Source organism: Hypanus sabinus, chromosome 18 (genome assembly GCF_030144855.1).
Source record: "Hypanus sabinus isolate sHypSab1 chromosome 18, sHypSab1.hap1, whole genome shotgun sequence".
In the NCBI taxonomy this organism is placed as follows: domain Eukaryota; kingdom Metazoa; phylum Chordata; class Chondrichthyes; order Myliobatiformes; family Dasyatidae; genus Hypanus; species Hypanus sabinus.
Genome location: NC_082723.1, coordinates 67652849 through 67679198, shown reverse-complemented (window position 1 = coordinate 67679198; position 26350 = coordinate 67652849). Strand labels below are relative to the sequence as shown.

The following is a 26350-nucleotide window of genomic DNA, read 5'->3' as shown; positions in this document are numbered from 1 at the left end:
AGTAGTGAGGCTCATTGTCCATTCAGGAATCGGATGGCAGAGGGGAAGAAGCTGTTCCTGAATCGTTGAGTGTGTGTCTTCAGGCTCCTGTACCTCCTCCCTGATGGCAGAGGGGAAGAAGCTGTTCCTGAATCGCTGAGTGTGTGTCTTCAGGCTCCTGTACCTCCTCCCTGATGGCAGAGGGGAAGAAGCTGTTCCTGAATCATTGAGTGTGTGTCTTCAGGCTCCTGTACCTCCTCCCTGATGGCAGAGGGGAAGAAGCTGTTCCTGAATCATTGAGTGTGTGTCTTCAGACTCCTGTACCTCCTCCCTGATGGCAGATGGGAAGAAGCTGTTCCTGAATCGCTGAGTGTGTGTCTGCAGGCTCCTGTACCTCCTCCCTGATGGCAGAGGGGAAGAAGCTGTTCCTGAATCGCTGAGTGTGTGTCTTCAGGCTCCTGTACCTCCTCCCTGATGGCAGAGGGGAAGAAGCTGTTCCTGAATCACTGAGTGTGTGTCTTCAGGCTCCTGTACCTCCTCCCTGATGGCAGAGGGGAAGAAGCTGTTCCTGAATCATTGAGTGTGTGTCTTCAGGCTCCTGTACCTCCTCCCTGATGGCAGAGGGGAAGAAGCTGTTCCTGAATCACTGAGTGTGTGTCTTCAGGCTCCTGTACCTCCTCCCTGATGGCAGAGGGGAAGAAGCTGTTCCTGAATCATTGAGTGTGTGTCTTCAGGCTCCTGTACCTCCTCCCTGATGGCAGAGGGGAAGAAGCTGTTCCTGAATCATTGAGTGTGTGTGTTCAGGGTCCTGTACCTCCTCCCTGATGGCAGAGGGAAAGAAGCTGTTCCTGAATCATTGAGTGTGTGTCTTCAGACTCCTGTACCTCCTCCCTGATGGCAGATGGGAAGAAGCTGTTCCTGAATCGCTGAGTGTGTGTCTGCAGGCTCCTGTACCTCCTCCCTGATGGCAGAGGGGAAGAAGCTGTTCCTGAATCGCTGAGTGTGTGTCTTCAGGCTCCTGTACCTCCTCCCTGATGGCAGAGGGGAAGAAGCTGTTCCTGAATCACTGAGTGTGTGTCTTCAGGCTCCTGTACCTCCTCCCTGATGGCAGTGTGGAAGAAGCTGTTCCTGAATCGCTGAGTGTGTGTCTTCAGGCTCCTGTACCTCCTCCCTGATGGTAGCAATGATGAGGGCATGTCCTGGGTGATGGGGGTCCTTAATGACAGATACTCCTTTTTGAGGCATCACCTTCTGAAGGTGTGCTGGATTCTGGGGAGACTGGCACCCACAATAGAGCTGACTGTTATTACAATTTTTGCAGCTTTTTCCAAACCCTCCCCATACCAGACGGTGATCAGCCAGTCAGAATGCTCTCCATGGTACATCTGTAGAAATTTGTGAGTGTCTGCGGTGACAGACCGAATCCCCTCAAGCTCCAAATGAAGTACAGCCACTGTCGTGCCTTCTTAGTAACTGCATCGATAGGTTGAGCCCAGGATAGATCCTCAGAGATGTTGACACCCAGGAATTCAAAACTGCTCACCCTTTCCACTGCTGATCCCTCAATGAGGACTGCTGTGTGCACCCCCAATTTCCCCTTCCTGAAGGTCAGTTTCCTGGTGTCACTGATGTTGACTACAAGGTTGTTATTGTGAGACAACAATGTAAAGATTAAGAGAATTACAGGAAGTTGGAGAGTACGGGAGAGTGATGCTGAGGTCAATGAGCCGAGAGGAGCCTTTTTATTTATTTATTAAGATATAGTGTGGAGTAGACACTTCTGACCCTTCGAGCCTGGCTACCCAGCAATCCCCGGTTTAACCCTAGCCTAATTACGGGACAATTAACCTACCAGCTAGTCCATCTTTGGACTGTGGGAGGAAACCAGAGCACTTGGAGGAAACCCACGTGGGCACAGGGAGAGCATACATACGCTTTTACAGGCAGTGATGGGAATTGAACCCGGGTCACTGGTACTGTAAACCGTTGTGCTAACCACTACACTACCGTGTGATGGGAATTGAACCCGGGTCACTGGTACTGTAAACCGTTGTGCTAACCACTACACTACTGTGTGATGGGAATTGAACCCGGGTCACTGGTACTGTAAACCATTGTGCTAACCACTACACTACCATGTGATGGGAATTGAACCCAGGTCACTGGTACTGTAAACCGTTGTGCTAACCACTACACTACCGTGCGATGGTAATTGAACCCAGGTCACTGGTACTGTAAAGCGTTGTGCTAACCACTACACTACCGTGTGATGGGAATTGAACCCGGGTCACTGGTACTGTAAACCGTTGTGCTAACCACTACACTACCGTGTGATGGGAATTGAACCCGGGTCACCGGTACTGTAAACCATTGTGCTAACCACTACGCTACCGTGTGATGGGAATTGAACCCGGGTCACTGGTACTGTAAAGCGTTGTGCTAACCACTACACTACCGTGTGATGGGAATTGAACCCGGGTCACTGGTACTGTAAAGCGTTGTGCTAACCACTACACTACCGTACGATGGGAATTGAACCCGGGTCACTGGTACTGTAAACCATTGTGCTAACCACTACACTACCGTGTGATGGGAATTGAACCCGGGTCACTGGTACTGTAAACCGTTGTGCTAACCACTACACTACCGTGTGATGGGAATTGAACCCGGTTCACTGGTACTGTAAACCGTTGTGCTAACCTCTACACTACCGTACGATGGGAATTGAACCCGGGTCACTGGTACTGTAAACCATTGTGCTAACCACTACACTACCGTGTGATGGGAATTGAACCCGGGTCACTGGTACTGTAAACCGTTGTGCTAACCACTACACTACCGTGTGATGGGAATTGAACCCGGGTCACCGGTACTGTAAACATTGTGCTAACCACTACACTACCGTGTGATGGGAATCGAACCCGGGTCACTGGTACTGTAAAACGTTGTGCTAACCACTACACTACCGTGTGATGGGAATTGAACCCGGGTCACTGGTACTGTAAAGCTTTGTGCTAACCACTACACTACCGTACGATGGGAATTGAACCCGGGTCACTGGTACTGTAAACCATTGTGCTAACCACTACACTACCGTGTGATGGGAATTGAACCCGGGTCACTGGTACTGTAAACCGTTGTGCTAACCACTACACTACCGTGTGATGGGAATTGAACCCGGGTCACTGGTACTGTAAAGCGTTGTGCTAACCACTACACTACCATGTGATGGGAATTGAACCCGGGTCACTGGTACTGTAAAGCGTTGTGCTAACCACTACACTACCGTGTGATGGGAATTGAACCCGGGTCACTGGTACTGTAAAGCGTTGTGCTAACCACTACACTACCATGTGATGGGAATTGAACCCGGGTCACTGGTACTGTAAAGTGTTGTGCTAACCACTACACTACCGTGTGATGGGAATCGAACCCGGGTCACTGGTACTGTAAAGCGTTGTGCTAACCACTACATTACCGTGTGATGGGAATTAAACCCGGGTCACTGGTACTGTAAACCGTTGTGCTAACCACTACACTACCGTGCGATGGGAATTGAACCCGGGTCACTGGTACTGTAAACCGTTGTGCTAACCACTACACTACCGTGTGATGGGAATTGAACCCGGGTCACTGGAACTGTAAAACGTTGTGCTAACCACTACACTACCGTGTGATGGGAATTGAACCCGGGTCACTGGTACTGTAAAGTGTTGTGCTAACCACTACACTACCGTGTGATGGGAATTGAACCCGGGTCACTGGTACTGTAAACCATTGTGCTAACCACTACACTACCGTGTGATGGGAATTGAACCCGGGTCACTGGTACTGTAAAGTGTTGTGCTAACCACTACACTACTGTGTGATGGGAATTGAACCCGGGTCACTGGTACTGTAAAGCGTTGTGCTAACCACTACACTATCGTGTGATGGGAATTGAACCCGGGTTGCTGGTACTGTAAACTGTTGTGCTAACCACTACACTACCGTGTGATGGGAATTGAACCCGGGTCACTGGTACTGTAAAGTGTTGTGCTAACCACTACACTACCGTGTGATGGGAATCGAACCCGGGTCACAGGTACTGTAAACCGTTGTGCTAACCACTACACTACCGTGCGATGGGAATTGAACCCGGGTCACTGGTACTGTAAAACATTGTGCTAACCACTACACTACTGTGTGATGGGAATTGAACCCGGGTCACTGGTACTGTAAAGCGTTGTGCTAACCACTACACTACCGTACGATGGGAATTGAACCCGGGTCACTGGTACTGTAAACCATTGTGCTAACCACTACACTACCGTGTGATGGGAATTGAACCCGGGTCACTGGTACTGTAAACCGTTGTGCTAACCACTACACTACCGTGTGATGGGAATTGAACCCGGGTCACTGGTACTGTAAAGCGTTGTGCTAACCACTACACTACCATGTGATGGGAATTGAACCCGGGTCACTGGTACTGTAAAGTGTTGTGCTAACCACTACACTACCGTGTGATGGGAATCGAACCCGGGTCACTGGTACTGTAAAGCGTTGTGCTAACCACTACATTACCGTGTGATGGGAATTAAACCCGGGTCACTGGTACTGTAAACCGTTGTGCTAACCACTACACTACCGTGCGATGGGAATTGAACCCGGGTCACTGGTATTGTAAACCGTTGTGCTAACCACTACACTACCGTGTGATGGGAATTGAACCCGGGTCACTGGAACTGTAAAACGTTGTGCTAACCACTACACTACCGTGTGATGGGAATTGAACCCGGGTCACTGGTACTGTAAAGTGTTGTGCTAACCACTACACTACCGTGTGATGGGAATTGAACCCGGGTCACTGGTACTGTAAAGTGTTGTGCTAACCTCTACACTACCGTACGATGGGAATTGAACCCGGGTCACTGGTACTGTAAACCATTGTGCTAACCACTACACTACCGTGTGATGGGAATTGAACCCGGGTCACTGGTACTGTAAAGTGTTGTGCTAACCACTACACTACTGTGTGATGGGAATTGAACCCGGGTCACTGGTACTGTAAAGCGTTGTGCTAACCACTACACTATCGTGTGATGGGAATTGAACCCGGGTTGCTGGTACTGTAAACTGTTGTGCTAACCACTACACTACCGTGTGATGGGAATTGAACCCGGGTCACTGGTACTGTAAAGTGTTGTGCTAACCACTACACTACCGTGTGATGGGAATCGAACCCGGGTCACAGGTACTGTAAACCGTTGTGCTAACCACTACACTACCGTGCGATGGGAATTGAACCCGGGTCACTGGTACTGTAAAACATTGTGCTAACCACTACACTACTGTGTGATGGGAATTGAACCCGGGTCACTGGTACTGTAAACCATTGTGCTAACCGCTACATTACCGTGTGATGGGAATTGAACACAGGTCACTGGTACTGTAAACCGTTGTGCTAACCACTACACTACTGTGTGATGGGAATTGAACCCGGGTCACTGGTACTGTAAAGCGTTGTGCTAACCACTACACTATCGTGTGATGGGAATTGAACCCGGGTTGCTGGTATTGTAAACCATTGTGCTAACCACTACACTACCGTGTGATGGGAATTGAACCCGGGTCACTGGTACTGTAAAGTGTTGTGCTAACCACTACACTACCGTGTGATGGGAATCGAACCCGGGTCACAGGTACTGTAAACCGTTGTGCTAACCACTACACTACCGTGCGATGGGAATTGAACCCGGGTCACTGGTACTGTAAAACGTTGTGCTAACCACTACACTACCGTGTGATGGGAATTGAAGCCGGGTCACTGGAACTGTAAAACGTTGTGCTAACCACTACACTACCATGTGATGGGCATTGAACCCGGGTTACTGGTACTGTAAACCGTTGTGCTAACCACTACACTACCGTGCGATGGGAATTGAACCCAGGTCACTGGTACTGCAAAGCGTTGTGCTAACCACTACACTACCGTGTGATGGGAATTGAACCCGGGTCACTGGTACTGTAAAACGTTATGCTAACCACTACACTACCGTGTGATGGGAATTGAACCCGGGTCACTGGTACTGTAAAGTGTTGTGCTAAACACTACACTACCGTGTGATGGGAATTGAACCCAGGTCACTGGAACTGTAAAACGTTGTGCTAACCACTACACTGCTGTGTGATGGGAATTGAACCTGGGTCACTGGTACTGTAAACCATTGTGCTAACCACTACACTACCGTGTGATGGGAATTGAACCCGGGTCACTGGTACTGTAAACCGTTGTGCTAACCACTACACTACCGTGTGATGGGAATTGAACCCGGGTCACTGGTACTGTAAAACGTTGTGCTAACCACTACACTACCATGCGATGGGAATTGAACCAGGGTCATTGGTACTGTAAAGCATTGTGCTAACCACTACACTACCGTGCGATGGGAATTGAACCCGGGTCTCTGGTACTGTAAAGTGTTGTGCTAACCACTACACTACCGTGTGATGGGAATTGAACCCGGGTCACTGGTACTGTAAACCATTGTGCTAACCACTACACTACCGTGTGATGGGAATTGAACACGGGTCACTGGTACTGTAAAGTGTTGTGCTAACCACTACACTACCGTGTGATGGGAACTGAACCCGGGTTACTGGGTCTGCAAAGCATTGTGCTAACCACTACACTACCGTGTGATGGGAATTGAACCCGGGTCACCGGTACTGTAAAACGTTGTGCTAACCACTACACTACAGTGCGATGGGAATTGAACCCAGGTCACTGGTACTGTAAACCGTTGTGCTAACCACTACACTACCGTGCGATGGGAATTGAACCCAGGTCACTGGTACTGTAAACCGTTGTGCTAACCACTACACTACCGTGTGATGGGAATTGAACCCGGGTCACCGGTACTGTAAAACGTTGTGCTAACCACTACACTACCGTGTGATGGGAATTGAACCCGGGTCACTGGTACTGTAAACATTGTGCTAACCACTACACTACCATGTGATGGGAATTGAACACGGGTCACCGGTACTGTAAAACGTTGTGCTAACCACTACACTACCGTGTGATGGGAATTGAACCCGGGTCACCGGTACTGTAAACATTGTGCTAACCGCTACACTACCGTGTGATGGGAATTGAACCCGGGTCACTGGTACTGTAAACCGTTGTGCTAACCACTACACTACCGTGTGATGGGAATTGAACCCGGGTCACTGGTACTGTAAACCGTTGTGCTAACCACTACACTACCGTGTGATGGGAATTGAACCCGGTTCACTGGTACTGTAAAACGTTGTGCTAACCGCTACACTACTGTGTGATGGGAATTGAACCCGGGTCACCGGTAGTGTAAAACGTTGTGCTAACCGCTACACTACTGTGCCGCCCTGTGAATGATACCGGCAGCACAAAGGGGCTGAAACTTTTCAGTTTTTTTGTTATGTTCTCTTGAACCTCTTCTGTTGTTTGTTGGGAGGAGCATGGAGGGCTAAGGTCCAGTTGTCGTTCAATAGAATTAGGGAGAATGGTCTAGCTGTGCTGATGGGCCTGTTTCTGAGCTGTAGTGTTTTGTGAGTCTGGGATTGATTCTTCTTCCCCCACCATCACTTCCATCCACAGCTTTCCAATGAATATCCCCCCACCTCTGTCTTTTACCCAGCATGCACCTCAGTTTTGGAGTCCTCTGCAGATCAGTGGGGGGGGTCACCAAGTAAGTCAGGAGTTTGACGAGATTTGGTATGCCACCGAAGACTCCTAGAAATTTCCACAGATGTATGGTAGTGGAGAGAATTCAGACTTGTTGCATATCCACCCGTGATGAAGCCTCCAATGCACACAGAGGCCGCAGAGGACTGTACACCCAGCCAGCCCCACCATGGGCACAAACCTCCCCATCATCGAGGACATCTTCAAGAGGCAGTGCCTCAAAAAGCTGGCATCCATCCTTAAGGACCCTCCCCATCTGGAACATTCTTCTCATTGCCACCATCAGGGAGGAGGTACAGGAGCCTGAAGACCCTCACTCAATGATCCCAGAACAGCTTCTTCTCCGCTACAGTCAGATTTCCGAATGGGTGATGAACCCATGAACACTACCTCACTGTTCCTGTTTTTCCAGCACTTATTTATTTGGTAATTTATAGTAAGTTTATGTTTCTGCACTATTCCTCCAGCGCAAAGCAACAGATCTCCCGTCCTATCGTTCGTTCATTCTTTTGCAGTGATATGGATGATCATGGTCTTATCCATTGCCATGACTGCTCTTGGCAAATCTTTCTACAGAAGTGGTGTAGGAAGTCACTATTTAAAAAAAATATATCTTTAGTAAGATTTGTGTTTTATTAAATCTTAATAAAAATGATATTTATGTGTATTTTTCACACTCACTGGCAGAAAGCAGTATAGCACCTAAACTAACGATTTATCACTTTTCTCTATTTTCATTGGCTACATTTAGCACATTACCCTGTGATGTAATTGTTTTAATTATGTAGCCTATTAACTAGTTTATTTCTATCTAAGGAACTTTCCTTATCTCATCTATAAAAGCGATGGGTTTTTCCAGAGGCCACATCTTTCGTCTTCACATTCTTTTGCCTTTCATTCACCTCTCAGCTCTTTAGTGGGTTTGCTTAGCGTTTATATCTTTGTTTGTACTCTAAACTAAACAACCATTAGAATTAAGACTGCTTATCATTTCTGACTCCCAGCAGAACCCAAGGAGCAGAAAATAAACAGAGATCCAGCAGTGGCTTGCCATTGCCGCCTTCTGGGCAATGTCTTTACAAGACGGGTGTCCTCAGACAGAGATTGCCTGCCTGGCGTCGGTGGTCACACAACCAGGACTTGTGATCTGCACCGGCTGCTCAAACGACAAGTCCACCACCTGCCCCCATGGCTTCACTTGACCCTGATCGGAGGGGGCTGTGGGGGCATGCTAGGCAGGTGCTACACCTTGCCCAAGGGTGACCTGCAGACTAGTAGAGGGAAAGAGCACCTTACACCTCCTTTGGAAGAGATGTATCTTTGCCCCACCACTCACTTGTCATATACGACAGAGAGAACAAACATTTTGAGAATACAAATTCCTCGCACCCCTCCTCTCTAATGTCAGGACAGAGACGTGACAATGAATGTGACTCCTTCAAACTCCTTGCACCTCCTTTGAACCAACAATTACTCAAACATACCATCAGACCATTTCATGGCGTCATCAATTCCGCTGGGCAGACCTTTCCACTGGCCAGTGTCCTTTGGGTAACCTGGGTCCATTTTCCTCTGATGGTCATTGTACCTCCAATACTGATTGTCCTTAAAGAAATAGGTCTTGTCATTGTGGGGTGAGACAAAGGCAGCATCGATACTCTTCACAGAGAGGCCAAAGTCAGTGATAAAACGTGGGTAACTCTCCTCCACATTGTTGTCTTTGAAGACCCAGTACCGATCTCCTGCAAGTGGATTGAAAGAGAAGACAGAATTAGATCTCTAAAAGGAGATTGCTAATTTAACATGAACATGAGAGATTCTGCGGATGCTGGAAATCCAGAGCAACACACACACACACACACACACACAAAATGCTGGACGAACTCAGCAGGTCAGACAGCATCAGTGGAAGGGAGCAAACAGGCAATGTTTTGGGCCGAGACCCTTCACTAGGACTCGACACTTTGGGCCGAGATGAAGAAGGCCCAAAGATGATGAAGGTTCTCGGCCTGAAACGTTGGCTCTGTATTCCTCTACATAGACGCTGCCTGGCCTGCTGAGCTTCTCCAGCACTTTGTGTGTGTAGCTAATTTTTAAATAACTTGTGCACTCTCACAGAATCCTTGAATAAAGCAGCCCCACAGGCCATTCAGCCCATTGTGCAGTTGACAACACATGGCTCAAGTCTGATCACCAGCCGTAAGACCATAAGTTACGGGATCAAATTAAAGCAACCTATTTTGTGGATGATCTTTGATCTCAGGTGTTGGGGGCCACTGCTTGTCGCAGGGTTTGGAAGCTCGCGTGCCTCGGTGACCTGGAGAGCTATGTTGGCTGGCGTTAGGGCCTTATGCTTTGGCTCTTGGTTGGGTTGATCCATGCTAAACAGGTCAAAGGGTAGAGGTCGGACTAAGAATAGACCACTGGTCCTTCAGGTTTGGGGAGGTCAGCTTGGGGCTAACAACCCTGTCTGGTAAAACAAAACTGTTATGGAAACAGCAATGAAGGATCCTTCTACATCTGAGTGTGACGGTATTCCTGAGTCCCCACCCGGGACTTGTGTGCCTGACAGTAGTGAAAACCGAGAGGAAACTACAGACATGATGAAGGAAGCCCTGAACACCACCAGAGATGGAGGATCTTCATTGCTACCCTAATGGGCAGTAAGTAACTAGGTTGAGTGTAGAGTGTCTCAGAGGACGGGGAGCTGATGATCTAGAAGGTGTCCTGCAGGCTGCAGCCATACTAGAGCTGGGGCGACCTTGGTTTTGCTGTAGAGGGACCACATTCCAGTTGGTTTACGCCAGATTTGCTCTACTCCACAGGGAGCAGCTGGCAGGTGCTCGAGAGTACGGATGTATGGGCCAGGGTTAGTGAGTAGCGGGCACACTATGTTCCACGCTAAGTGTAACCATGGCTACACCTGTGGGCTGCCCCCAGCACACCGTCAGACTGACACAACTCACTGTATGTTTCGACCCGCATGCGACATGTAAGGCTAACCTTTAATCTGATGGGGTCATCTACTGTGTCCGGTGTTCACAAAGCAACCTCCTCTACACTGGTGAGACTTGACAGAGATTAGGGGGGGCACTGTTGAACACCTCTGCTGCATCTGATTTCCCAGTGGCCAACCATTTTAATTCCCATCCCCGTTCCCACTCCGTCCACTTCTGCCCCGATGAGGCCACTCTCAGGTTGGAGCAGTAACGGCTTATATTCTGTCTGGGTAGTCTGGCCAAGAATAGCGATTTCTCCAACTCTGGTAAATTGTCCCCATCCCTTCATTTCCCCACTCTGCCCCCTCTTTTACTTCTTTTATTTACCTTCCTGTCACTGACTCCCCCTACTGCCACTCCTCCTTCTCTTTCCCCTACGGTCCACTCTTCTCTCCAATCAGATTCCTTCTGCTCCAGCCCCTGACCTTTTCCACCTATCACCTTACTTCATCCCCCACTCCCCCACCCCTTGGCCTCACCTATCACCTTCTAGCTTGTCCTAGCTGGTGGGAAACTGTCACATGGTGCGAGCAGAATCATCTGCAACTTAATGTGAAAAAGACTATGGAGCTGGTGGTGGACCTGAGGAGGGCTAAGGCACCGGTGACCCCTGTTTCCATCCAAGGGGTCAGTGTGGACATGGTGGAGGATTACAAATACCTGGGGATACGAATGGACAATAAACTGGACTGGTCAAAGAACACCGAGCCTGTCTACAAGAAGGGTCAGAGCCGTCTCTATTTCCTGAGGAGACTGAGGTCCTTTAACATCTGCCGGACGATGCTGGGGATGTTCTACGAGTCTGTGGTGGCCAGTGCTATCATGTTTGCTGTTGTGTGCTGGGGCAGCAGGCTGAGGGTAGCAGACACCAACAGAATCAACAAACTCATTCGTAGGGCCAGTGATGTTGTTGGGGTGGAACTGGACTCTCTGACGGTGGTGTCTGAAAAGAGGATGCTGTCCAAGTTGCATGCCATCTTGGACAATGACTCCCATCCATTCCGTAATGTACTGGTTAGGCACAGGAGTACATTCAGCCAGAGACTCATTCCACCGAGATGTAACACTGAGCGTCATAGGAAGTCATTCCTGCCTGTGGCCATCAAACTTTACAACTCCTCCCTCGGAGTGTCAGACACCCTGAATGGGGGGGGGGGGAGAGACAGGGGGAGGGAGAGAGAGAAGAGAGAGAGAGTGAGAGAGAGAGAGAGAGAGAGAGAGAGAGAGAGGAGAGAGAGAGAGAGAGAGAGAGAGAGAGAGAGAGAGAGAGAGAGAGAGAGAGAGAGAGAGAGAGAGAGAGGGAGAGAGAGAGAGAGTGAGTGTGTGTGAGAGAGAGAGGGAGAGAGGGAGCGAGAGATAGAGAGAGTGTGAGAGAGAGAGAGTGAGTGTGTGAGAGAGAGAGAGAGAGAGATCGGTGTTTGGAGTAACTACAAGTCTGGCTTTGCTCACGCTTGAGTGCTGGTAGCGGGTGCCGATGCTATTCTAGCCCGTGGGGGGAGGGGAGATTGTTGCTTGCTACCGCTTACGTGCAGGAGGGAGGGGAGTTGGGGGGGGGGACTTTGGGGTTCTAACATTTAACTAACATTCTAACTATTTTCCTGGATGGTTGCGAAGGAAAAGCATTTCAGGGTGTGTATTACATACATTTCCCTGACATTAAATGTACCTTTGAAACTTTAAAAAATAATAGTGCAAAGTAGAGATGTGCAATGAAACCATACACTTATACACTTAAGGAGGAGGAGTTGTCGAGTCTCATGGTCACAGGGAGAAAGGATGGATGATCTGTGGCACTCAGCGGAGTACCCCGGCGGAATCAGTCCGTTACTAAAGGAGCTCCTCTGTTTGTCCAGTGTCCAGGGGGTGAGAGGGATTGTCCACAATGCATCCTCCCCTCGGACACGACCACCGGGGAATCCAGTTCCAGCCCCGGAACACAGCCAGCCTTCCTGATGAGCCTATCCATCTTTTTGGCGTCAGCTGCTCTGCCCTGCTGCCCCGGCAGACTGCAGGGCAGAATCGACTGCTGGCCACCCCTGAACCGTGGAACACCTACACTGAGTGACCGGAGCCTCCTCAGGAAGTACAGTCGGCTCTGTCCCTTCTTGTACAGATCCCCTGTATTTTTAGTCCAGTTATTGTCCAGGTGAGTTCCCAGGTACTTGCAGTCCTGGACTATCTCCACATCCGTTCCCTCGATGGGGACGGGAAAGCAGGGTGTCTTCACATTCCTGAAGTCTCGGTGAAGCTGAGCTGCAGGTGGTTCAGCCCACACCACTCACCAAAGTTCTCCTCCACTCTCCCGTACCCAGCCTCTTGACCCCGGCTGATACAGCCTACAACTGCCGAGTCCTCCGAAAAGGTGGCAGGACTCCGAGTTGCACCTGAAGTCGGAGGTACGGATGGGGAACAGGAAGAGGGACAAGACAGTCACCTGAGGTGCTCCTGTGCTGCTAACCACGGTATCTGAGACACAGCTCGGCAGTCTCACATGCTGCGGCCACCTGGACAGGTAGGCTGTAATCCAGGACACCAGCGGAGCATTCACCTGCATCTCCATGAGCTTACTCCCTAGTAAAGCAGGTTGTATGGCGTTAAAAACACCGGAGAAGTCATAGAACATGATTCTATGCCTCAATATCTGTACATCTCTATCAAGTCACCGTTTGTCCTCCTTCGCTCCAAACAGAAAAGCCCTCGCTCGCTCAACCTTTGACCCCCTCCTTTGTTTTCTTTTTTCCCCTTTGGCCACTTCAACACTTCTCTTCCCCCTCCTCCACTCACGTATCCTGCCCCTCACTCACTCCTGTTTCCCCTCCTAATTCCCTTTCTCCCATGGTCCACTCTAATCTCCTATCAGATTCCTTCTTCTTCAGTCCTTTACCTTTTCCACCAATCGCCTCTCAGATTCTTACTTCATCCTCCTTCCCCTACCCTCCTGGCTTCACATTACCAATTCTAGCTTGTCCTTCTGCCTCTCCCACCACCTTTTCATTCTGGCACCTTCCTCTTCCCTTCCTAGTCCTGAAGAAGGGTCTCAGCCCGAAATGTTGACTGTTTATTTACTTCCATAGATGCTGCCTGACCTGCTGAGTTCCTCCAGCATTTTGTGTGTGACTTTAAAACTTTGGGGATTAAACGGGAATACAAATGAACTCTTCTCAGGCTTCCAGCCGGGTATCGGTATCTATAGTAACCGACGTTTTGATGACAAACTCCGCCATCTTCAACAGGGCTGAGGCCTAGACATGTCTAGTCCAGTGGCATATATTACTCTGACACCATCCCTCCTGATTGGTTAGTCCTCAACCAATCAGGTTTCCGCTGTCCCACCTCGTTTGCAATCAAATTCCAGTTTGATGATGATAATAATAATAATAATAATAAAATAAGCAATAAATATTGAGAACATGAGATGAAGAGTCCTTAAAAGTGAGTCTATAGGTTGTGGGAACATTTTAAAGATGGGGCAAGTGAAGTTACTCCCTTTGGTTCAAGAGCCTGATGGTTGAGGGGTAATAACTGTTCCTGAACCTGGAGATGAGAGTCCAGAGGCTCCTGTACCTCCTTCCTGATGGCAGCAGCGAGAATAGAGCACAGCCTGGTTGGTAGGGGTTCCCTGATGATGGATGCTGCTGATGATGATTATGATTGTGTTTTTTATCTTTTGTGATTATTATTGTGCTATGTTAGATTCCGAGTAACAATTATTTTGTCCTGCTTTACACTGAAGGCCTTAGACTGGTCAGGAAGCCTGGCTGTCAAGAACTGATGCACAAAGCCCCTCCAGTTTTTCCGTGCTTTCTTTCTTGTGGCCAATTGGCAGGTGAATGATCTGTTGATTTTTTGTGTTGGGGAGTTTTGATGCTACCATTGCTGTTCTTTTCTGCAGGTGAGGGGGTCAGTGATTGCTATTGTCGCTGTTTATTTCTGTGGGGGAGGGTATGCGTGAGTTTTGTTCCTTTTTCTTTTTTGTGCTGAGGGGAGAGTTGATGACTTTCCTTTCATCAAATCCAGTGGATTTTCGGTACCCTGTGGCTCTCTGGAGAAGACGGATATCAGAGTTGTATTGTACGCGCGCACTTTGACAAGAAAATGAACCTCCGAAGGCAGAGGCCTGATATCTGTGAGTCTGAGCGATGGACTCTCGATCGGAGGCCCAAAGCGGGTCTTTCCTGGGGTTGGAAGTCTACTTGTGTGTGTGAGTTAGGGGGGGTGGTTTGTTATGCTGTCCTTGTTGGTAATTAGACCACAAGACCCAGGAGGAGATTTAGGCCATTCAGCTCATCGAGTCTGCTCTGCCATTCCATCATGGCTGATTTATTATTCCTCTCAACCCCATTCTCCTGCCTTCTCCCCATAACCTTTCATGCCCTGACTAATCAAAAACCTATCAACCTCAACTTTAAAAATACTCAATGACCTGACCTCCGCAGCCGTCTGTGGCAATTAATTTCACAGATTCATCACTCTGGCTGAAGAAATTCCTTCTCAGCTCTGTTCTAAATGGAAGCCCCTCTACTCTGAGGCTGTGCCCTCTGGTCCTAGACTCCCCCACCACAGGAAACATCCTCTCAACATCCACTCTATCTGTGTCCTCTGGTCCTAGACTCCCCCACCACAGGAAACATCCTCTCCACATCCACTCTATCTGTGTCCTCTGGTCCTAGACTCCCCCACCACAGGAAACATCCTCTCCACATCCACTCTATCTGTGTCCTCTGGTCCTAGACTCCCCCACTATAGGAAACATCCTCTCCACATCCACTCTATCTGCGCCCTCTGGTCCTAGACTCCCCTACTATAGGAAACATCCTCTCCACATCCACTCTATCTGTGTCCTCTGGTCCTAGACTCCCTCACTACAGGAAACATCCTCTCCACATCCACTCTATCTGTGTCCTCTGGTCCTAGACTCCCCCACCATAGGAAACATCCTCTCCACATCGACTATCTGTGTCCTCTGGTCCTAGACTCCCCCACTATAGGAAACATTCTCTCCACATCCACTCTATCTGTGTCCTTTGGTCCTAGACTCCCCCACCACAGGAAACATCCTCTCCACAACCACTCTATCTGTGTCCTCTGGTCCTAGACTCCCTCACCACAGGAAACATCCTCTCAACATCCACTCTATCTGTGTCCTCTGGTCCTAGACTCCCCTACTATAGGAAACATCCTCTCCACATCCACTCTATCTGTGTCCTCTGGTCCTAGACTCCCTCACTATAGGAAACTCTATCTGTGTCCTCTGGTCCTAGACTCCCTCACTATAGGAAACATCCTCTCCACATCCACTCTATCTGTGTCCTCTGGTCCTAGACTCCCCCACTATAGGAAACATCCTCTCCACATCCACTCTATCTGTGTCCTCTGGTCCTAGACTCCCCCACCACAGGAAACATCCTCTCCACATCCACTCTATCTGTGCCCTCTGGTCCTAGACTCCCCACTATAGGAAACATCCTCTCAACATCCACTCTATCTGTGTCCTCTGGTCCTAGACTCCCCCACCACAGGAAACATCCTCTCCACATCCACTCTATCTGTGTCCTCTGGTCCTAGACTCACTCACCACAGGAAACATCCTCTCCACATCCACTCTATCTGTGTCCTCTGGTCCTAGACTCCCCCACTATAGGAAACATCCTCTCCACATCCACTCTATCTGTGTCCTCTGGTCCTAGACTCCCCCACTATAGGAAACATCCTCTCCACATCCACTCTATCTGTGTCCTCTGGTCCTAGACTCCCCCACCACAGGAAACATCCTCTGCACATCCACTCTATCTGTGCCCTCTGGTCCTAGACCCCACTATAGGAAACATCCTCTCCGCATCCACTCTATCTGTGTCCTCTGGTCCTAGACTTCCCCACCACAGGAAACATCCTCTCCACATCCACTCTATCTGTGTCCTCTGCTCCTAGACTCACTCACCACAGGAAACATCCTCTCCACATCCACTCTATCTGTGTCCTCTGGTCCTAGACTCCCCCACTATAGGAAACATCCTCTCCACATCCACTCTATCTGTGTCCTCTGGTCCTAGACTCCCCCACTATAGGAAACATCCTCTCCACATCCACTCTATCTGTGCCCTCTGGTCCTAGACTCCCCCACCACAGGAAACATCCTCTCCACATCCACTCTATCTGTGCCCTCTGGTCCTAGACTCCCCCACCATAGGAAACATCCTCTCAACATCCACTCTATCTGTGTCCTCTGGTCCTAGACTCCCTCACCATAGGAAACATCCTCTCCACATCCACTCTATCTGTGTCCTCTGGTCCTAGACTCCCCCACTATAGGAAACATCCTCTCAACATCCATTCTATCTGTGTCCTCTGGTCCTAGACTCCCCTACTATAGGAAACATCCTCTCCACATCCACTCTATCTGTGTCCTCTGGTCCTAGACTCCCCCACTATAGGAAACATCCTCTCCACATCCACTCTATCTGTGTCCTCTGGTCCTAGACTCCCCCACCACAGGAAACATCCTCTCCGCATCCACTCTATCTGTGCCCTCTGGTCCTAGACTCCCCACTATAGGAAACATCCTCTCAACATCCACTCTATCTGTGTCCTCTGGTCCTAGACTCCCCCACTATAGGAAACATCCTCTCCACATCCACTCTATCTGTGTCCTCTGGTCCTAGACTCCCCCACCACAGGAAACATCCTCTCCACATCCACTCTATCTGTGTCCTCTGGTCCTAGACTCCCCCACCACAGGAAACATCCTCTCCGCATCCACTCTATCTGTGCCCTCTGGTCCTAGACTCCCCACTATAGGAAACATCCTCTCAACATCCACTCTATCTGTGTCCTCTGGTCCTAGACTCCCCCACTATAGGAAACATCCTCTCCACATCCACTCTATCTGTGTCCTCTGGTCCTAGACTCCCCCACCACAGGAAACATCCTCTCCACATCCACTCTATCTGTGTCCTCTGCTCCTAGACTCACTCACCACAGGAAACATCCTCTCCACATCCACTCTATCTGTGCCCTCTGGTCCTAGACTCCCCACTATAGGAAACATCCTCTCCACATCCACTCTATCTGTGTCCTCTGGTCCTAGACTCCCCCACTATAGGAAACATCCTCTCCACATCCACTCTATCTGCGTCCTCTGGTCCTAGACTCTCCCACCACAGGAAACATCCTCTCCACATCCACTCTATCTGTGTCCTCTGGTCCTAGACTCCCCCACTATAGGAAACATCCTCTCCACATCCACTCTATCTGGGTCCTCTGGTCCTAGACTCCCCCACCATAGGAAACATCCTCTCCACATCCACTCTATCTGTGTCCTCTGGTCTTAGACTCCCCCACTATAGGAAACATCCTCTCCACTTCCACTCTATCTGTGTCCTCTGGTCCTAGACTCCCCCACTATAGGAAGCATCCCCTCCACATCCACTCTATCAAGGCCTTTCAATAATCGATAGGTTTCAATGAAATCTACCCTCCACCCCCCCACCCCAAGGTAACTTCCTCCAGATCATTCCTGCAACCGCTTATTTCTCCTCTCGTTGGTCTTTCTTTTCTTCTCAAGGTGGTTGTGGTTCTGTCAGAACTGTGAGCTACCAAGAAAACTACGGTTCTGCTGGCTTTTGGACCAACTGTGGGGCCTAGCGCTCCAGGAGCGGCCTGGAAGACATGAACCCTTGGGGCTGGTAGGTCTGACTGGGGAAACACGTGGCCAGCCCAGCTCCTTGCCAATTTCACTGTCTGAAGCATCATTTTTAATCTCTCCCTCTCCCAGCATAGAGTGTCCCCCTGCTTCAAAACATCCACCATTGTCCCTGTACCTAAAAAGACCAAGGTAACGTCTGAACAAGTGGCATCCTTTCACACTCACCTCAATAATAAGCAAATGCTTTGAGAGGCTGGTCAAGGACTCCATCTGCAGCTTGTTACCACCCACACTGGCCCCCTACAATTTGCCTACTGACACAACCGATCGACAGACACACAATAACCACAGCTCTACACACGGTCCTTACACATCTGGAGAAGAAGGATGCTTATGTGAGAATGCTGTTCTTGGACTACAGTTCAGCATTCAACACCATAATTCCCTCCAGGCTCGACAAGAAGCTCAGAGACCTCAGCCTTCACCCTGCCTTAGACTTCCTGTCAGATCACCAGCAGGTGCTAAGAGTGGGCTCCCTCACCTCCACCCCTCTGACCCTCAACACAGGAGCCCCTCAGGGTTGTGTACTAAGCCCCCTCCTTTACTCTCTGTATACCCATGACTGTGTCGCCACCCACAGCTCCAATCTGCTAATTAAATTATCTAACGACACTACACTGATTGACCTAATTGCAAATAATAATGAGGCAGCTACAGAGAAGACGTCACCACCCTGACACAGCAGTGTCAAGAAAACAGCCTCTCCCTCAATGTCACAAAAACAAAGGAGCTGGTCTGGGACCACAGGAGGAATGGAGATGGGCTAACCCCTATTGGCATCAATGGATCTGGGGTTGAGAGGGTGAACAGCTTCAAGTTCTTCGGCATCCACATCACCGAGGTCTGTACACACCAGCTGTGTGGTGAAAAGAGCACAACAGCGCCTCGTTCACCTCAGATAGTTGAGGAAGTTTGGCATGGGCCCCCTAATCCTTAGAACTTTCTACAGGGACACAATAGAGAGCATCCTGATTGGCTGCATCACTGCTTGGTATGGGAACTGTACCTCCCTTAATTGCAGGACTCTGCAGAGAGTGGTGCAGACAGCCCAGCACATCTGTAGTTGTGAACTTCCCACGATTCAGGACATTTACAAAGACAGGTGTGAAAATACGATCATTGGAGACCAGAGTCACCACAGCCACAAACTGTTCCAGCTGCTGCCATCCAGGAAACAGTACCGCAGCGTAAAAGCCAGGACCAACAGGCTCTGGGACAGCTTCTTCCATCAGTCCATCAGACTGATTAACTCACACTGATACAATTGTGTTTCTATGTTATATTGACTGTTGTACATTCTATTTATTACAAATTACTATAAATTTCACATTGCTTATTTAGATGGAGACATAATGTAAAGTATTTTACTCCTCGTGTATATGAAGGATGTAAAAGATAAAGCCAATTCAATTCACGGGAGACTGAAACATCAAGGCTGGAGCACCGAGACAGCAGACGGTCTGTTTCCTCATCGCTGGCTGCTGTCAGAAGTAGGGTCCCTGTACTCGGGTGATCCCTCGCCCTCCTGACAGAGAGTGAGAGCCTGTCAGTTCTCGAGACAAGGGGTTTGGAGAAGCGATGCGAATGATCGTAACATTGGAACAGCGAGCTGCTGGTCTTTGTGCTCATTGCAGGAGAGACCTCCCTCACTCACTCGCTGGAGGGAGAGAGTCTTGTCTGAGATACCGAAGTGCAGGTTTCTGCGGGGTTGGAGTTTCCGCTGGTGTGGGTGGAGGGGAAGTGGGGAGTTGGTGTTTCTGCTGGTGTGGGTGGAGGGGAAGTGGGGAGTTGGTGTTTCTGCTGGTGTGGGTGGAGGGGAAGTGGGGAGTTGGTGTTTCTGCTGGTGTGGGTGGAGGGTAAGGGGGGGGTTGGTGTTTCTGCTGGTGTGGGTGGAGGGGAAGTGGGGAGTTGGTGTTTCTGCTGGTGTGGGTGGAGGGGAAGTGGGGAGTTGGTGTTTCTGCTGGTGTGGGTGGAGGGTAAGGGGGGGGTTGGTGTTTCTGCTGGTGTGGGTGGACTGGGGAAGTGGGGGGTTGGTGTATCTGCTGGTGTGGGTGGACTGGGGAAGTGGGGGGTTGGTGTTTCTGCTGGTGTGGGTGGACTGGGGAAGTGGGGGGTTGGTGTTTCTGCTGGTGTGGGTGGACTGGGGAAGTGGGGGGTTGGTGTTTCTGCTGGTGTGGGTGGACTGGGGAAGTGGGGGGTTGGTGTTTCTGCTGGTGTGGGTGGAGAGGGGAAGGGGGGGCTGGTGTTTCTGCTGGTGTGCGTGGAGAGGGGAAGGGGTGTTGGAGTTTCTGCTGGTGTGGGTGGAGAGGGGAAGGGGGGGCTGGTGTTTCTGCTGGTGTGGGTGGAGAGGGGAAGTGGGGTGTTGGTATTTCTGCTGGTGTGGGTGGAGGGGGAAGGGGGTTGTTGTTTCTGCTGGTGTGGGTGGAGAGGGGAAGTGGGGTGTTGGTATTTCTGCTGGTGTGGGTGGAGAGGGGAAGGGGGTTGTTGTTTCTGCTGGTGTGGGTGGAGAGGGGAAGTGGGGTGTTGGTGTTTCTGCTGGTGTGGGTGGAGAGGGGAAGGGGGGTTGATGTTTCTGCTGGTGTGGGTGGAGAGGGGAAGGGGGGTTGATGTTTCTGCTGGTGTGGGTGGAGAGGGGAAGGGGGGTTGGTGTTTCTGCTGGTGTGGGTGGAGGGGGAAGGGGGGTTGATGTTTCTGCTGGTGTGGGTGGAGAGGGGAAGGGGGGTTGGTGTTTCTGCTGGTGTGGGTGGAGAGGGGAAGGGGGTTGTTGTTTCTGCTGGTGTGGGTGGAGAGGGAAGTGGGGTGTTGGTGTTTCTGCTGGTGTGGGTGGAGAGGGGAAGGGGGGTGTTGGTATTTCTGCTGGTGTGGGTGGAGAGGGGAAGGGGGTTGTTGTTTCTGCTGGTGTGGGTGGAGAGGGGAAGGGGGTTGTTGTTTCTGCTGGTGTGGGTGGAGAGGGGCAGGTAAACTCGGTGTTCCTGCTCCTGCTTGTGTGAAGGGAAGGGGGACGAGGAACTTCGGGACTTTGGGTTTCTGTGTTTTGTGGATGTCTGTGAAGAAGACAAATTTCAGGTTGTATACCATATACATACTCTGACGTTAAAGGTGCTTTGAAACTTGAAACAATGCCTTTCATGGTATGTTTCGAGGTACAAGTGATAAATAAATAATTTTGAAATGTCTGCGCCGAGGGGTGAGTGTGGGGTTGGGTCAATGAGTCATGTCTGCCCCGAAGGTGCCCGACCCTTACCTTTGAAAAAGACGATTTTGTGATCAGCAGTTCGCTCGTACACCGAGTCCACGCTGTCCATGTTGCTCGGCAACCCTCGCCAGAAGCGTTGGATCTCCGCCGGCTGGAGGGAGACCAGGTGTTTGTTGCGTGTCAGCCGCCAGAAGTACTTCCCTGTGGGAGGAGAACGCGGCACGTTACCGAGGGAACGGACGGGCAGGGCCGCGGGAGCCCCCACTGGCTGCCCACCCACCACACGCCCGGTGGGGAGAAACAGCAGCCGCAGGGCCAAGGGGAATCGTAAGGGGCGGCACGTGAGCGTGGCAGCTGGCCATTACGATGCCCGCAACACGGGTTCAACTCCTGCTGCTGTCTGTAGGGTGTTTGTACGTTCTCCCCGTGACCGCGTGGGTTTCCTCCCACAGTCCAAAGACATACAGGTTAGTAGATTAAATGGGTGTAACTAGGCAGCATAGGCTTAAAGGACTGGAAACCATACTGTATCTCGAAATAAAATTAACTATAGCTACAGCAAAGAGAAACCTTATTGCACAGAGAGAGAAAGTGCATAGGACATAGAGTCATAGGAAAGCACAGCACAGAAACAGGTCCTTCAGCCCACCTAGTCCATGCTGGACCATTTAAACCGCCTACTCCCATCGACCTGCACTGGAACCATAGCCCTCCGTACCCCTACCATCCACGTACTAAATCGACCCCACGTTCACCACTTGCGCTGGCAGCTCGTTTCATACTCCGAGTGAAGAAGTTTCCCCTCATGTTCCCCTTAAACTTTTCATCTTTCACCCTTAACCCAAGGTTGTCGTCCCAGCCACAGAACAGTACAGTACAGGCACAGGCCCTTCAGCCCACAATGTTGTACTGAACCAATTAAATTAGTAATGAAATGGCCAATTAATCGCATCTGCCGACACAATGTCCACATCCTTCCACTTGCCTCACATTCATCTAAATGCTTATAATATAAACAAAACGAATGAATTGAAATATCTTTATTGTCATTGCATAGTACAATTTGTCACGCACCAACACAGCAAAAATGAGTTTGTAACTCTCGTACTCAATGTTATAAAACAACAAATAAAATAAATAAATGATAAATAAATCAAGTAACCAGCCAGTACAAGCAACGTCTGGCAGTACAAAAGCACAACTCACATGTGTGACAGCCATAAAACAGTACTAAAAGTAGCAATATAACACATTTATGGATGATGCTTGATCAATTGGTTCAGAACAATTATAGCTCTGGGGAAAAAGCTATTTTTCAGTCTGGAAGTGCAAGCATGGAAAATCTCATTGTATCTGCCGGGTGGAAGAAGTTGAAACAGGTGATTGCGTGGGTGTGTATTGTCCTTACAGCTGCTTGTAGCTTTCCTTAGGCAGCGTGAGCTGTAGGTGTCCTCCAGGGCTGGGAGCTGTGACCCGATGATCTTCTGCTCACTAGAGATGACCCGCTGAAGTGCTTTCCTATCAGCTGCTGTACAACTGAGATACCACACAGAGAGCTGCAGTATGTTAAGATGCTCTCTATGGTGCAGCGGTAAAGAGCACCGGCGTCTGTTCAGGTAGACCAGCTTTCTTCAGTGTCCTGAGGAAAAACAAGCGATGCTGTGGTTTCTTAACTATTGTTGTGGTGTTAGTGGACTGTGTAAGGTCGTCTCAGACGTGTGTTCCCAGAAATCTGAAACTGGACACTCTCTCCACTATGTCTCCACGAATGTAGACTGGAGCGTACCCATCATCCCGTGACTTTCCAAAGTTGATAATTAGCTCCTTAGTCTTTGCTGTATTAAGAGGCAGGTTGTTCCCTGAGCACCAGCTCACTAAGTTCTGTACCTCCGCTCTGCACGCCGATTCGCCTCTGTCGGAGATCACTGTTGTGTCGTCTGCGAATTTGACGATGGCGTTGGTGTCAAATGCAGGTACACGGTCGTAAGTGAAAAGGGAGTAGAGTATGGGACTCAATACACAACCTTGTGGTGTACCAGTGTTCAGGATGGTAGTGGAGGACAGGTGAGGGCCCAGTCTCACTGCCTGTGAACACTCTGACAAGAAATTCAGGACCCAGTTGCAGAGGGATGAGCTGAGCCCTTGCTGGTGGAGTTTGGAGATGAGCTTGCTGGGGATGACAGTATTAAAAGCAGAACTATAACCAACAAACAACATCCTCACATATGTAATAAGGGTTCCCAATCTATTTTATGCCATGGACCAATACCATTAAGCAAGGGATCTGTTGGCCCCAGGTTGGAAACCCCTGTTCAAATATTTCTGCCTCTACCACCACCCCTAGAAGTGCATTCCAGGTGTCCCCCACTCTCTGTGTAAAAAAAAACTGACCCCTCTCTTCTTCTTTGAAGTTACCTCCTCTCACCCTAAATGTGTGTACTCTGGTATCAGACATTTCAACCCTGGAAACAGATACCCCCTGTCCACTCTATCTGTGCCTCTCATAATCTTATAAACCTCTATCAGATCTCCCCTCAGCCCTTCACTCCAGTATCGTCCAACCAACCACCAAGTTTGTTCAAGATAGTTGGAATCTCTTTCCCCAAAACCTGAGGGAAATCTTGTCCACCAAGAGGTTGGCATATAGGGCACAAGCTGCCAGAAAAGATGGCTGAGGTAGGCAACATTAGCAACATTTAAAACATATTTATTGGTCAAACTACACCCGGAGTATCTTGAGCAGTTTTGGACCCTATATGGGCAGGCATTGAAGAGTGTCCAGAGGAGGTATACTAGAAAAATTCTGGGAATGAAAGGGTTAACATAGGAGCAACAAACACACACACACACACTCACACACATTCACACACTCACACACACACACTCACACATACACACACACACACACACACATTCACACATTCACACACACACACATACACTCACACACACACTCACACATACACACACACACACACACATTCACACACACACACACATACACTCACACACACACACACACACACTCACACACACATACACACACACTCACACACACACGCATTCACACACACACTCACACGCACACACACACTCACACACACACTCACACGCGCACACACACACACACTCACACACACACTCACACACACTCACACACACACACTCACACACACACACTCTCACACACACACATTCACACACACACTCTCACACACACACACACACTCACACACACACGCATTCACACACACACACACTCACTCACACACACTCACACACACACACTCACACACACGCATTCACACACACACACACACACACACTCACACACACATGCATTCACACACACACTCACACACAAACACACACACTCACACACACGCATTCACACACACACTCACACACAAACACACACACACACACAACGCTGGAGGAACTCGGCAGGCCAGGCAGCTTCTATGGAGATGAATAAACAATCAACGTTTCAGGCTGGGACCCTTCATCAGGACTGGTAAAAGATGGGGGGGGGGGTGTGCGAGGGGAATACGAAATACAAGGTGGTAGGTGATTGGTGAAACCAGGAGAGGGGGAGGCGGTGAGGCAAAGAGCTGGGAAATTGATTGGTGGAAGAGACAAAGGGCTGGAGAAGGGGGAAATTTGATGAGGGAGGACAGAAGACCATGGAAGGAAGGGAGGGAGGAGCACCAGAGGGAGGTGAAGGGCAAGTAAGGAGACGAGGTGAGAGAGGGAAACAGGAAATGGGGGACACTTACTGGAAGTTCAAGAAACGTGTGCAGTATATGGAAGGAGATTGATGAACTAGTAGCACAGTTTCGGATTGGCAAGTATGATATTGTAGGCATCATGGAATCATGGCTGAAAGAAAATTATGGCTGGGAGCTTAGTATCCAAGGATACACATTGTATTGACAGGACAGGCAGTAAAGCAGAGGGGGTGGTATGGCTGTGTTAGTAAAAAATGAAATATTATCATTAGAAAGGGGGTGACATAGGTTTGGAAGGTGTTGAATCATTGTGGATAGAACTAAGGAACTGCAAGGGTAAAAGACCCTGGTGGGATTTGTATACAGACCCCCATTCAGTAGTACGGGTGGGGTCTACAAATTACAATGGGAAATAGAAAAAGCACGCCAAAAGGGCAGTGTTACAATAGTCATGGGGGATTTCAGTATGCAGGTAGATTGGGAAATCAGGTTAGTGCTGGATTCCAGGAGGGGGAGTTTCTAGAACGCCTACGAGATGGCTTTTTGGAATAGCTGGTGGTTGAACCCCCTAGGGGATCAGCTATTCTGGAATTGGGTGATGCGCAATGAAGTAGAACTGATTAGTGAGCTTAAGGTAGAAGAACCCTTAGGGGCAAGTGATCATAATATGATTAAATTCACCCTGAAATTTGAGAAGGAGAAGCTGAAGTCAAATGTATCGGCATTACCATGGAGTAAAGGGAATTACAGAGGCATGAGAGAGGAGTTGGCCAGAATTCATTGGAAAAGAACACATTCTAAAGGCAAGATGACACTATCGTGGCTAACAAGAGAAATCAAAGCCAACATAAAGAGAGGGCATATAATGGAGAAAAAATTAGTGGGAGGTCAGAGGATTGGGATGCTTTTAAATAGCAACAGAATGCAAAAAAAAAGTCACGAAGAAGGTAAAGATGGAATATGAAAGTAAGCAAGCCAATAATATTAAAGAGAATGCCAAAAGTTTCTTCAGACATAAAGAGAGGTGAGAGTGGATAC

General features: G+C 49.4%; 1 protein-coding gene across 3 annotated transcripts in view; it reads right to left on the bottom strand.

Annotated features, from left to right (window-relative positions):
- The window catches only part of mmp17a (matrix metallopeptidase 17a), a 229172-nt gene that overhangs the window by 21155 nt on the left and 181667 nt on the right, over positions 1-26350 (bottom strand). For all 3 annotated transcript variants that reach the window (XM_059994592.1, XM_059994593.1, XM_059994594.1), the window contains exons 8-9: positions 21633-21785; positions 9172-9429 (exon numbers count right to left, since the gene is read on the bottom strand). In XM_059994592.1, coding sequence (XP_059850575.1) covers positions 9172-9429; positions 21633-21785 — 411 coding nt within the window. The remainder of the gene's footprint in view (positions 1-9171; positions 9430-21632; positions 21786-26350) is intronic.